This window comes from Filicampus tigris, chromosome 10 (assembly GCF_054856515.1).
Source record: "Filicampus tigris isolate MCC_2025a chromosome 10, RoL_Ftig_1.0, whole genome shotgun sequence".
NCBI classification, from domain to species: domain Eukaryota; kingdom Metazoa; phylum Chordata; class Actinopteri; order Syngnathiformes; family Syngnathidae; genus Filicampus; species Filicampus tigris.
Genome location: NC_141226.1, coordinates 5,030,115 through 5,042,837, shown reverse-complemented (window position 1 = coordinate 5,042,837; position 12,723 = coordinate 5,030,115). Strand labels below are relative to the sequence as shown.

The window sequence follows — 12,723 nt, the reverse complement described above, 5'->3', positions numbered from 1 at the left end:
CTGTACCTCGCACACCAGTTCAGGGTCCTTCCCTGTCAGAGAGATGACATTCCATGTTTCTAGAGCTAGCTTCTGTAGCCGGGGGTCGGACTGCCACAACCCAGCTCTCTACGCACCCGATCCCTTTGGCCCCTCTCACAGGGGATGAGCCCAAGGAAGTGAGAAACAACATTGCTTCTTCTTCAAGCTGTACCCGGATGGTCCCCATGAGTGTAGGCCCAGTCACCAGGTGCTCGCCAACGAGCCCCACCTAAAGGCTTAGCTCCAGAGGGGGGCCCCAATGACCCACATCCGGGCATGGGAAAACAAAGTCTAAAGGTTTTTCTCATCATGCGGGTTCTTGAAACGTGCTTTGTCGAGTTCCTCACCTAGGACCTGTTTGTTATGGTGGGTGACCGTGCCAGGGAAATAAATCCCCAGACAACTGAGTTCGTAGGGTCATTGGGATGCACAACCTCTACACCATGATGAGGTGATGGCTCATGGAGGGGATAATATCATTCATATTTACAGTTATAAAATCAAAAACATTGTTACTGTACTTTAAAAGAAAAATCATAAGGAAGGAAGTAGAGCACCCGCTCAGCAGTGATCTATCCACAAGAGAGATTGTGGGAATACATTTACCTGTTTCATTATAGCTTCTACTCATGATCCAGGAACCAAGCGTAAATGTGTATAACGGGTATGCTTGGTTCATCTGATCATAGATGTATTTCAATTTTGAGATCATGATTCACAACCTAATGTTTAAAGACAAAAAATATTGATGTCCTCTATAATTGTAAATTTGATCTGCTATGTTTTATTACCTAAAGACAAAAGCATTTCCTAAAACAAACAGCACTGGTTAGGTGAGCAAGGAATTAAGGAAACTCACCTGATGATGAGACAGCATAGCGCTATCATTCCTGATTATGTTCTACAAACATACATTAGCAATAACCAGGAGATCTACCACTAAAGATCAGTAAGGAAGAGTGAACGCTATCTACTCTAATATGTGCTGTCACTGTGTGCTGTGTATGTGTAGCCTAGGTTACCTAAGCTACAGTGGCGCACACTCAGTAGCACCAGATGTCATCCGAGAGGAGAGGATGTTGGGTCTGACACAGTTACAAAAAAGCACATTTTTTATACTAAAAATGTATTGAAAAGATGAATGTAATGACCGCAAAAGGCTATTTTTTATTTTAGTTGTTTATCGTTGGTACTTGTTACAGATGAGTAAAATGATTGTACTGTGAAAACATTTAAATGGTAGTTTGATACGTTTTTTCATCAGGTTTAATTGAAACCATTAAGAACAGACATTTACAGAACAACAATGAGTGTCATTTAGTGCAATTTACCATCAGACACTGATTAAAATAATCACCATCAGCAGATTCACTTCCCACAATTTCCCTTGGAAATGAGTGTTAAAATGTGAATCTGTGCAAAGGTATGGGACAATCTGAACATATTTTCCTATGCACAGTTCAATTGAATTTGTATGTAAATATCATAACATTTCTTGATTTGTTTTGCCATTACAACGGCTTCCTATAATTTGGTTACGTGATCACATGGTGAGCACAATCTTCCCGGTGGCCCCTCGAGATTCGATTATGTCATGGTGAGCCTGAGCAGCCTTGTCCAGTCGATACTGGTCACCAACAACTGGACACAGCCAACCAGCTTCCATCCCAGCAAAGAGCAAGGCTGCACACTCCTTCCTCTCCGCCTGTGTGAGGACAAAATTCAACTCACTGGATTGTTCAATTAAATCTCATTAAGCTTGAACATATGTGAAAAATGATTAGAAGGAGAGGGATTATGTATCCTTGTATACTTGGTAATAATGATATGATGTGAGGATGACTGACTTATGTAGACATATAGTCAAGGGTGCAATTGATTCCCCTCTAGGACTCGTGATATATATAAATACTAGTGCTGTCAAGCGATTACATTTTTAAACTAATTAATCGCAAAATTTTCCATAATTGATCGCAATTAATTCTATTTTTCAACTACTATTTTTTACGAAGCTTGGAAACGATAATTACTTGAGTAAATTTTTGGAATTAATGTGGAAAAAATATAAAAGGATATTTCGATTCAAGGACTGTTCTAATAGCTTTCTTTTATACTTGAATACGATTCTTTTCCTGTACAACAGTTGAACGATACACCAGACATGTACAACTAATATGGTATTTGAATTTGGCTTTGCAAAGTGTGCAAATTATATTGGATTTCTCCAATGAGCCGTCGAGCAAAAGTTTTTAAAAGTAAAACTAGGTAAAAGTCCATCTTTGCAACTGTGACGCTCCTCTAAGTTTGGCTGCACAGTGAGCAGAGGTCAGCTGCTACAGGAAGTCAATAAAACTAAGTTAACTGAGTTATTTTTTTTTGTGCGTTATAAAATTCAAATTAATCTCCACAGTTAATGCTGTAACTTTGACAGCCCTAATACATACACAATATGATTGCGTGATGGACTGGTTTTAGCTGTTCAATTTAAAGTTAAAGAATTTCAAAGTGACTCTTGCATCCTTGGATTTTTCTGAATATGGCCATCAGTGAAAAAAAGTTTGGACACCTCTTCTGTACACTTTAAAGTTTCCTCGAGTGTTTTTTAAGGGACTTGTTGTGAAAGTGACAACTCCACAAGGGAGGAGCTAGACCGACCAAAGGACATTTGATGTTTATGTCTGTTGATATTCAAATTAGATTAATAGTTTACCGGTGTGGCAGAGAAGAGGGAAACTCCTATGACGCTGCTCTCTTTGGCCATTGTGTCTCTGGGGTTAATTTCTATGGAGCCTCTGGAGCCAACAATCTAAAGAGGAGAACAAGAGAACATGTTCGTATATGTACTACAGATGAATGGGAAGGGAACTGTACTGAAAGTAATACAAAGGAATCACTCAAGGACAGGGACTCTTCTGTGAGCTATGCATACTGCTGTGACAACTGATGATACTGACCGCAACACGTCCTCCAACTGTCATCATTTGGAGATCGTTACTGAGGTTGATGTTAGACAACATCTCCACAATCACATCTACTCCTTGGCCTTCTGTGGCATCCTGCAACAAAATAACACACCCATCAAGGGAAATCATCCCAAACATATTGTTTTCACGAATATGTTCTATGCAGGCCCACTAGTTGAAACAAGGCACTCTGATTAATATTGCGTTTGTGGAATAAGAGTTAATACACTCGTTTTTAGCCATCTCTGGGGGCGGCCATTTTGTCACTTCTGTCGACTGAAAATGTCATCACAAATGCTCAGGGCTCAGGTAAAGACCAATCACAGCTCACCTTTTTTTCTGAAGCTGAGCCATGATTGGTCGTAACCTGAGCCCTGGGCAACTGTGATGTCATTTTCAGTCGACAGAAGTGACAAAAAGGCAGCCCCCAGAGATGGCTAAAAACAGGTGGATAAACTCTTATCCACAAACGCAATATTAATTAGAATGCCTTGTTTCAACTAGTGGGCCTGCATAGAACATATTCTTGAAAAAAATGTTTGGATTGGCTTCCACTTTAAAACAAACAGCACACAATCTAATGAGATCCAATAAAGGATCCGTATCGAAATGGTGCTGCTTTTTAACAATAACATGTGCAGAACTGTATTTCATCATCGTTGTGATCTTTCTATAATTTTGGTTATCTCAATTGACGACAGAGTCATAATATTAGAAACAGCTGTCAGTGTGCAAAGCAAATGTAGGGTAATGTTACGGTTATGAGTCCACAGGAAGTGGAGGTGTGTGTGACAGTACGTACCATTATTTTGCTGATATAGTCCTTCTCTCTGTGATTAAACATCAGGTGAGCTCCATTTTTGACCGCAAGGTCCATTCCCTCTTGGGTGCCGGCAGTCCCCATCACCCTCAGGCCCAGCATGCGGGAGAGCTGACATGTTGCCAGACCAACCTATGCGCACAAATTAGGACGTTTCGTCCTATTTTTGTTTTTTAATCATGGATTAATGCACTCTCACCCCTCCACTGGCTCCATGGATGAGGACAGTCTCCCCAGCCTTTACACGGGCCCTGCGATACACACGGAAAAAATGCAACTCATTTAATTTGTCAATCGGGATTAAAGTAACAATCTATTTTCTATAACGCTTGTCCTCATTTGGGTCGAAGGTGAGCAGTGGCCTATCCCAGCGGACACTTGTGCAAAAAGCGCGATACGCCCTGGGTGTCCTAACCACATCTAGACAATTTAGGCTCTCAGGGTGCACGCTCCCCATTCGCCACCTCACCAATGACGAGTTGAAACGGGGAGGGGCGAGGTACGCGGTAGCAGTGTGGGATACTTCATCTGAATTTAACTCATTCACTGCCATTGACAAATTCACTTGTCTTTTCACAGCCCAGACATTCAATCCCAGGAACGTATTTGTATATTTTCTTTCCAATTTTTTTCAAAAGTTAGGGTAACAGAGGGTCTGAAAATGTCTGGCAGTGAATGAATTAATGCAGTAAGTATCAATCATTCTTGTGCAGTGGTTCTCAAACGTTTTACAGCACGTAGCCTACCACCTAAAAAAAATATGTGGCTCTACATACCACCATTAGGACCAACACAATACAATAATATAGTGGGCCTAGGTGTTCTTAAAAACGAGGCAGAGGTTTTACTTCTAAAATACACTTGTATTTATTTATCATTGTAAGCCATTGCAACATTATACATAGTTCAAACATTAACACTGTGATTGAATGGACTGTAGGTAAATACATTTGTATTAAAGTAATGATTCCACTTAAATGTATTGAAAATGTTGAATGAAAATCATACTCCAATAAATGTTTAAAATTCAACATTTTCTAAACATGAAAAACACTCTAAAGTCATTTGTGTTTTTTTAAATACATTCAATACAGTTGGTTGGCAGATAAGTGTTGAAAATATGTGCAAAGCCTGAGAGCAATTTAGTACTGAATTGATGAGATATAGCATGAAACTCTTTTTCACCCTCTTAGTAGTTTCGATATTTTTGGGCTGGGTTAAAACAAGGATAAGCTGACGCAACCAAGGGACAACATGTGTCATCCCTCCCCGCTACATATTGTAAGTGCCCGATCTGTGGCGATTCGGTGCAATTGCCACTTCCTGATTGACTGACTGACTTTTTTCCATTTCTACCACTACAACGTGCAGTTAGCCATCAAGCTATGCCCACAACTAAAAAAATACATCTGAGCTGAAGTATTATGTTTTTTTGTGCTATTTGGAGATCAACATCTCTGTCGAGTTCATGCATGAGTGGCACATGAAGAAAGACACAACTGCCACATAAAAATGTGATGTTGTGGCCAACTACATGCTAATGTGGCTACGAGACTTCTAGACTGTTTAGTGTTTAGCCACATTGGCTAAAAGGTTTCATGATCCATTGCCCCTGCGGTCTTTAATTTAAAAATATGCTTGCCTTGACTTGACACAGAACATACAGTATTCAGTTTTATGAAGAGATTCAGGCCAGCAAAATCCAGCATGTGTTTTTGCTGTGTCTTACTTGTGAACCAGTGCTCTGTAGGCAGTGAAGTATGGGATGCCGATGGCTGCTCCCTGGCTGAAGTCTAAAGTATCCGGTAGCTTGTGGACGCTCTCACCTGTGGCTACTGCAAATTCTGCATAACCTCCAGACTGGGTGGATGTAGTAAAAACACGATCCCCTGCCTGGAAAGCAGCCATACAGGAAAACATTTCAAGTAGGGGTGCACAATCACAATTTTCTGGCCGATCATCGATCTTTAAAGCAGAAGTCAACCCAAACATATTTTTTTTCAAGAATATGTTGTATGCAGGCCCACTAGTTGAATAACGGCATTCTAATTAATATTGCGTTTGTGGAATGACTTAAGCAGCAAAATCCGCCCCTTTTTAGCCATCTCAGGGGGCGGCCATTTTGTCACTTCTGTCGACTGAAAATAACATCACAACTGCTCAGGGCTCAGGTAACGACCAATCACGGCTCAGCTTCAGAAAACAGGGCAGCCGTTCCATTCCACAAACGTATCAGTACCTGCGGGTACTTACAAATAACGTGCCAATGCCAATTCCCGATGCTGTACTAGTAAAGAACGTTGAATGCAGCGCTTTGTATCTTGCTCCCTGCTACTTTTTCATGTGTGTGTATGTGTGTGTGTGTGGGGGGGGGGGGGGAGATATAATGTCGGCGATATTTAACTACTTCAACATAGAAATTCGGGCGGCACGGTGGTCGACTAGTTAGCACGTCCACCTCACAGTTCAAAGGTCGTGGGTTCGATCCCAGCCCCAGCCTCCCTGTGTGGAGTTTGCATGTTCTCCCCGTGCCTGCGTGGGTTTTCTACGGGTACTCCGGTTTCCTCCCACATTCCAAAAACATGCATGGTAAGTTGACTGGACTGTCTAAATTGCCCCTAGGTGTGATTGTGAGTGCGGATGTTTGTCTTTGTGAAACCTGCGATGGCTGGCAACCAATTCAGGGTGTGCCCCTTCTACTGCCCGAAGACAGCTGGGATAGGCTCCAGCACGCCCCGCGACCCTTGTGAGGATAAGCGGTATCGATAATGGATGGATGGAACATAGAAAGTCCAGCCAGAGCGGATGTTGCAAGGGGCGGAACCAAAGTGGCCAGGTTCAATACGTTAAACCTGATGCAACATTTGAGAATGAAACATGTGAACGAGCATCAAGAATTTGCGGCGGCAGCGAGCATTAACAAGGGGAATTGACCGCAACAACAAACCCTGCTCAATTTACATTGAATGCAGCGCCTTGTATCTTGCTCATTCACGACACTGGTGTGTGGTGACTGTTCAGTATTAGCCGTCGCTATTGGCCCAGAGCGGACGCTCTTAACCAATGGAGGGGCTGCTTTTTCATGTTGAGAGAAAAAAAAAAAAACAGTGAGGTAGGTCTTCAGGAGAAATAATGTCGGCGGCGATATGGAACTACTGTACTTCAACATAGGAACTCCAGCGAGTACAACAGCTAAGTGCAAAATTAGCAGTGTGAAAGTTGCAAGAGGTGGAACTAAAGTGGCCAGGTTCAATACGTCAAACCTGATACAACATTTGAGGACGAAACATGTGAACAAGCACCAAGAGCTTACAGCGGCGGCAGCGGCAGCGAGCATGAACAAGGGGAATGGACCTCAACAACAAACCCTGCTCAATTTTGGATTTTGGGGTTGAACTTGTTGGATTTTTGTACTGCTTGTTTTTGGTTTTGAAAGTGGATTTGGGAGCGGAAGTTGTTGCGATGGGTCACTAATACTCAAAACAAACCTTTATAATAATGTCCTACAGCTTTTGTAATTAATCCGACACAATCTCTCTCAAAGATACCTCGTGTATATTATTTCTTATTTTTTCCCTGTTTCACAAAGGTTTTTAAGTCTGACCAAGCCACGATAGCAATGGTTTTACATCCAAGTAAGTATGCAGTTCTTTAGAATTACAAGAAAAAAATGCTCATATACATCTTCTTTTTTTTTTTTTCCCCTCAAAAGTCTGGTATTGGTACAGTATCGGCATCGGCCATTACCGCACAGCTGGGTATTGGAATCGGTATCGGGGCCAAAAAATGGCATCGGAACAACATTACTAAAAACAGGTGTATTAACTCTTATTCCACAAACGCAATACTTATCAGAATGCCTTGTTTCAAATAGTGGGCTTGCATAGAACATATTCTTGAAAAAAAAAATGTTTGGGTTGACTCCTCCATTAAAAAGCCTGATTTGCTGATCCCGATTTTTTTTCATAGCCAACAACATACACCTTCAGTGCTCCAATCTTGTTTTATTGTAAAACATTGAACAATAGCAGTGAAACAATACAGGCGGTTTGTTTAAACTGCACGAAGTAGTCTTCTCAAATAAAAATGAAAACCCTATTGGTCATTTCAGAGCAGAAGAGGACAAAGGCTGACTTTTTTAGACCTCTGTGGAGGTAGACAAGATCTGTGGACAAGACTGGTTTTATTTAAAAGGACAGACCGGTCACTAATACCCCAAAATTACAGAAATCGGTGTAGATACCGATCTCAGCCGATTGATCGGTGCACCCATAATTTAAAGTACATCAGGTCTCTCATTTAATAGCACTGTGATTAGTTGTCCATTTTAAATTTAAATGATTTGGATTTCAAAATGTATCACTGTGAGTTTAGCTAAATGTTTACAGGACTTCACTTATGAATATGTCCTCTTCATTCACATCCTTGCAAGTCAATTTATGTAATGAAAAACAACGTTGTGACCTTGTTCCGCTGTAATTTCTACTGATAAAAACAGAGTTTTCCATGGAATTTTCATCTATCACTTAGACCTTTCACATTTGGACTGGGAACCTCAGTTGCAAATGGGTGCGGCCAGGGTTTGACATAAACACCGGCATATATGCCAATCCTTCTCAAATAGGGGGGCCACCACAGGACGCCTGCGCACCCCTCAAATATGATAAATGTCATACACAGTACACAAAACCATATTATAAGATTTAATTCTGATCCGAGTGCAAATATTTGGATTTGCTCCATCCCATCTCAAAGGTGTAGCATACTGTATCAGGATGTTGACTAGACAGCATGATTATTGCACAGGAGTGCCTTAGGCTGGCCACAATGAAAGGCCACTCTGAAATGTGCAGTTTTATCACACGGCAAATGCCACAGATGCCGTAAGTTTTGAGGGAGCATGCAGTTAGCATGCTAACTGCAGGAATGTCCAGCAGAGCGGTTTCCTGTGAATTGAATATTCATTTTTCTACCATAGGCCATCTCCAAAGGTGTTTAAGAAAATTTGGTTGTACATCCAAATGGCCTCAGAACTACAGACCACGTGGAACCATACCAGCCCATGACCTGCACATCCAGCATGTTCACCTCCAAGATCATCTGATATCAGCCACCCGGACAGCTGCTGCTACAACTCGGTTTGCATAACAAAAGAATGTCTGCACAAACTGTCCGGGAAACTCATCTGCATGCTCGTCATCCTCATCGTGGTCTCTACCTGACTGCAGTTCGTTGCGGTAACCGACTTGAGTGGGTAAATGCTTACATTTGATGGTGTCTGGCACATTGGATAGGTGTTCCCTTCACGGATGAAACCCCGGTTTTTACTGTTCAGGGCAGATGGCGGACAGTGTGTGTGGCGTCGTGTGGGTGAGCGATTTGCTGATTTCAACGTTGTGGATCGAGTGGCCCATGGTGGCGGTGGGTTTATGGTATGAGCAGACACATGTTATGGGGAACAAACACAGGCGCATTTTATTGATGGCATTTTGAATGCACAGAGATACCGTGACGAAATCCTCAGGCCCGTTGTTGTGCCATTCATCCACGATCATCATCTCTTGTTACCGTATGATAATGCACAGCCCCCAAGGATCTAAGCACAATTCCTGGAATCTGAAAAGAATCCCAGTTTTGGCCAAATGGCCAGTATACTCACCGGACACGTCACCCATTAAACATATTTTGGAGGCTCTGGATGTCGTGTACGACAGCATGCGCCATTTCCTCTCAGGAGAGCCATTGAAGAGGAGTGGACCAACATTCCAAAGGCCACAATCAACAACCTGATCAACTCTATGTGAAGGAGATATATCGCACTGCATAAGGTAAATTGTGGTCACACCAGATACTGACCGGTTTTCTGAACTCCCAGGCCCCCACAATATTGCATTATTGCACATTGCAGAGTGGCCTCTCATTGTTGCTAGCCCAAGGCACACCTGTGCAACAATCATGCTGTCTAATCAGCATCTTGATATGACACACCTGTGAGGTGGGATGGATTATCTCGACAAAGGAGAAATACTCACTAAGGCTGATTTAGAAAGATTTGTGGATAATATTTAAGGGAAATGACCTTTCGTGTATGTAGAAAAATTTTCGATGTTTGAGTCCAGCTCATGAAAAATGGGAACAAAAACAAAAGTGCTACATTTATATTTTTGTTCAGTATATATCTATGTTCAGTACTGTACTGTATATACTGTATCTATGTATATCTATATCGCTATACTGTATCTATACAATACCTATCTGTGGTATCTATCTATCGATAGATAGATAGATAGATAGATAGATAGATAGATAGATAGATAGATAGAAAATGACCTGTAGCATTAAACATTTATATACCCTTGATTAGAGTGCGCACCGGGGGTCATTTACATTTAAAATAAACTGTTTGTAAATCCAAGTCCCTGATAGTGTAGTGGTACACACGCCTGAGTTGCGTGCGGGCAGCGTGGGATCGATTCCCGCTCAGTGACAGTGTCTATGTGTGCCCTGCGACTGGCTGGCGACCAGTTCGGGGTGTAGTCTGCCTACGCCCATTGACGGCTGGGATAGGCTCCAGCAACTCCCCCCGACCCTATATAGGATAAGCGGTTTGGAAGATGACATGACATGTTTCTAAATCTAGTTCAACTTACCTTTAGCATGCCATAGTCATCTTTGATCATATTTAACATAACCTGCTTTATGTGAAACACTTCTCAACTCTTAACACCTGCTCCCTCCTCGCTCTTGGTCCACATAAAGAATAATACAGTCAGCTGGTACACCCTAGGTGCGACCGTATTTTGTCTTAAACGAGATTGAACTCCAGAAAACCTCCTACGCTAACATGTAAAAAGATATACATGAGAATGACAGGACTGAAATCAGGGTGATTTTGATGGTGAACATGCATTTTTCGTGTGGTAATAGTTATGTGTTCAACAACCTTCACTGCTGTGACGCCCTCGCCGACACTTTCCACCACGCCAGCTACGTCGGTGCCAGGTGTGTACGGAAGCGAGGGCTTCCGGGCGTAGGTCCCAGCTCGGATGTATGTTTCCACAGGGTTCACTCCACAAGCATGGACACGGATTAACACCTACACCAAAGCACATGCATGCACAAAAGTAAATCTGCAAGAAAGCAGAATCCATATTCAGGTGCTGAAAAAAAGCTTAAGTTGTTCTTTACTCCGTAAAAAAAATTCACGTAGTCAAAGCCATTAATTACTACTCACCCAGCAGCGACATTTATACAATATTCAATAACTATATTATAATATTAATATTGGGGCGGCACGGTGACCAACTGGTTAGCACGTCCGCCTCACAGTTCCGAGGTCGTGGGTTCTATCCCGGCCCCGGCCTCCCTGTGTGGAGTTTGCATGTTCTCCCCGTGCCTGCGTGGGTTTTCTCCGGGTACTCCGGTTTCCTCCCAGATTCCAAAGACATGCATGGTAAATTGATTGGACTCTCTATATTGCCCCTAGGTGTGATTGTGAGTGCGGATGTTTGTTTGTCTCAGTGTGTCCTGCGATTGGCTGGGAACCAATTCAGGGTGTCCCCCGCCTACTGCCCAAAGACAGCTGGGATAGGCTCCAGCGCGCCCCGCGACCCTTGTGAGGACAAGCGGTATCAATAATGGATGGATGGAGGTGTGTGTGTGTGTGTATATATATATATATATATATATATATATATATATATATATTTTTTTTTTTTTTCAAACATTTAATCTGATATTTGAGACTAGTTTTAAATTGCTTCCAGGTACGGTTCCAGGATTTTTTTTCTCTCCAGGGGCTAGCGGGGGTCTCAACAGATACGTTGGGGGGCTGAGAAAAAAAAATTAGGGCTGTCAATTTAGCGCGTTATTTTCAAAGTTAATCCAACCCCCTTTTGACACCGTCAATTTTTTTGATCGCGTGATTACGGTTTCCATAGCAACCAGAAGCTGCATTGATAAAGGCTGCTGGCACCATGATCTATACATGTATCTTGAAAAAAAAAGCTTTAAAGTACAGTAGGCGTTACATCTGCTTCAAAATATTGACGATTAGGATGAATTGCTCGGCAGACACATGCACGGCTGTGTCCCCCTTAGGGTTGGGCACCGAAACCCCAGATTTGAGTGGAATCAGTTCCATCATTCCGGTTCACCCGGAACCGTTCAGATTTTAGAATGTCGGTGCTAAATTTCGACTCCTAGTTAACCTCGCGGAAGAGCTACGAACAAAGTACGACCGATTAAAAAAATGGGTGCGCGCATGGCGTACATTTCACATTTCTACTTAGTAGCCCTACAGCACGTTTATGAGCTTTAAGAGTGTACCTGACAGGAGATGCATGGTTTCAAAGAGTAAAGCCCTTGCACTTGCGAGAGTGATATAAATTGCGTGGCGTGAGAGTGCACCTCACAGGAAAAGCATGGTTTCAAAGAGTGAAATCCTTGCACTTGCAAGAGTGATATAAATTGCGTGGCGTGAGCTCTGCGCAGACTCACTTGTCCGCTTGCAGGTTGTGGAACTTTCACATCGGTGTACAGTTTAAGCACGGATGGCCCTCCGAACTCACTCACTCGGATTGCCCTCATCAGTTTGAAGCCCGACATACTGTACTATACTGGACTGTTCTACTACCACCACCGTTTTTTCCTCTCTTGTTATAATTGAGAATTTCAAACATTTAATCTACATGTCAGTGCCACCCGATGGACAAAGGCTACATCGCGGCATCTATGCAAATAAACAGCTGGCTGTAGACAGGATTTATACGCAACGATCCGAATTTGACATAGTACCAAAACAAAAACCCATTCTACTAACTATATTATCTGTATGATACAGAGCATTGGTGTTTAATGTCACTGCTTTAATCTCTTTAAATCTACGGCAATGGGCCAACATTGGCGTATGCAGTATTA

At 42.3% G+C, this 12,723-nt stretch overlaps 1 protein-coding gene across 1 annotated transcript; it reads right to left on the bottom strand.

Moving 5' to 3' along the window:
* Positions 1 to 1,163: 1,163 nt before the first annotated feature.
* cryz (crystallin, zeta (quinone reductase)) lies at positions 1,164 to 12,470 on the bottom strand. Its single transcript, XM_086044180.1, has 8 exons — positions 12,304 to 12,470; positions 10,748 to 10,900; positions 5,534 to 5,697; positions 4,004 to 4,055; positions 3,787 to 3,936; positions 2,976 to 3,077; positions 2,732 to 2,827; positions 1,164 to 1,726 (listed from the first exon to the last, which is right to left on the bottom strand). Exons 1-8 carry the CDS (start codon positions 12,409 to 12,411, stop codon positions 1,565 to 1,567), a joined length of 987 nt encoding a protein of 328 aa, XP_085900306.1. The 5' UTR covers positions 12,412 to 12,470; the 3' UTR covers positions 1,164 to 1,564.
* Positions 12,471 to 12,723: the final 253 nt, after the last annotated feature.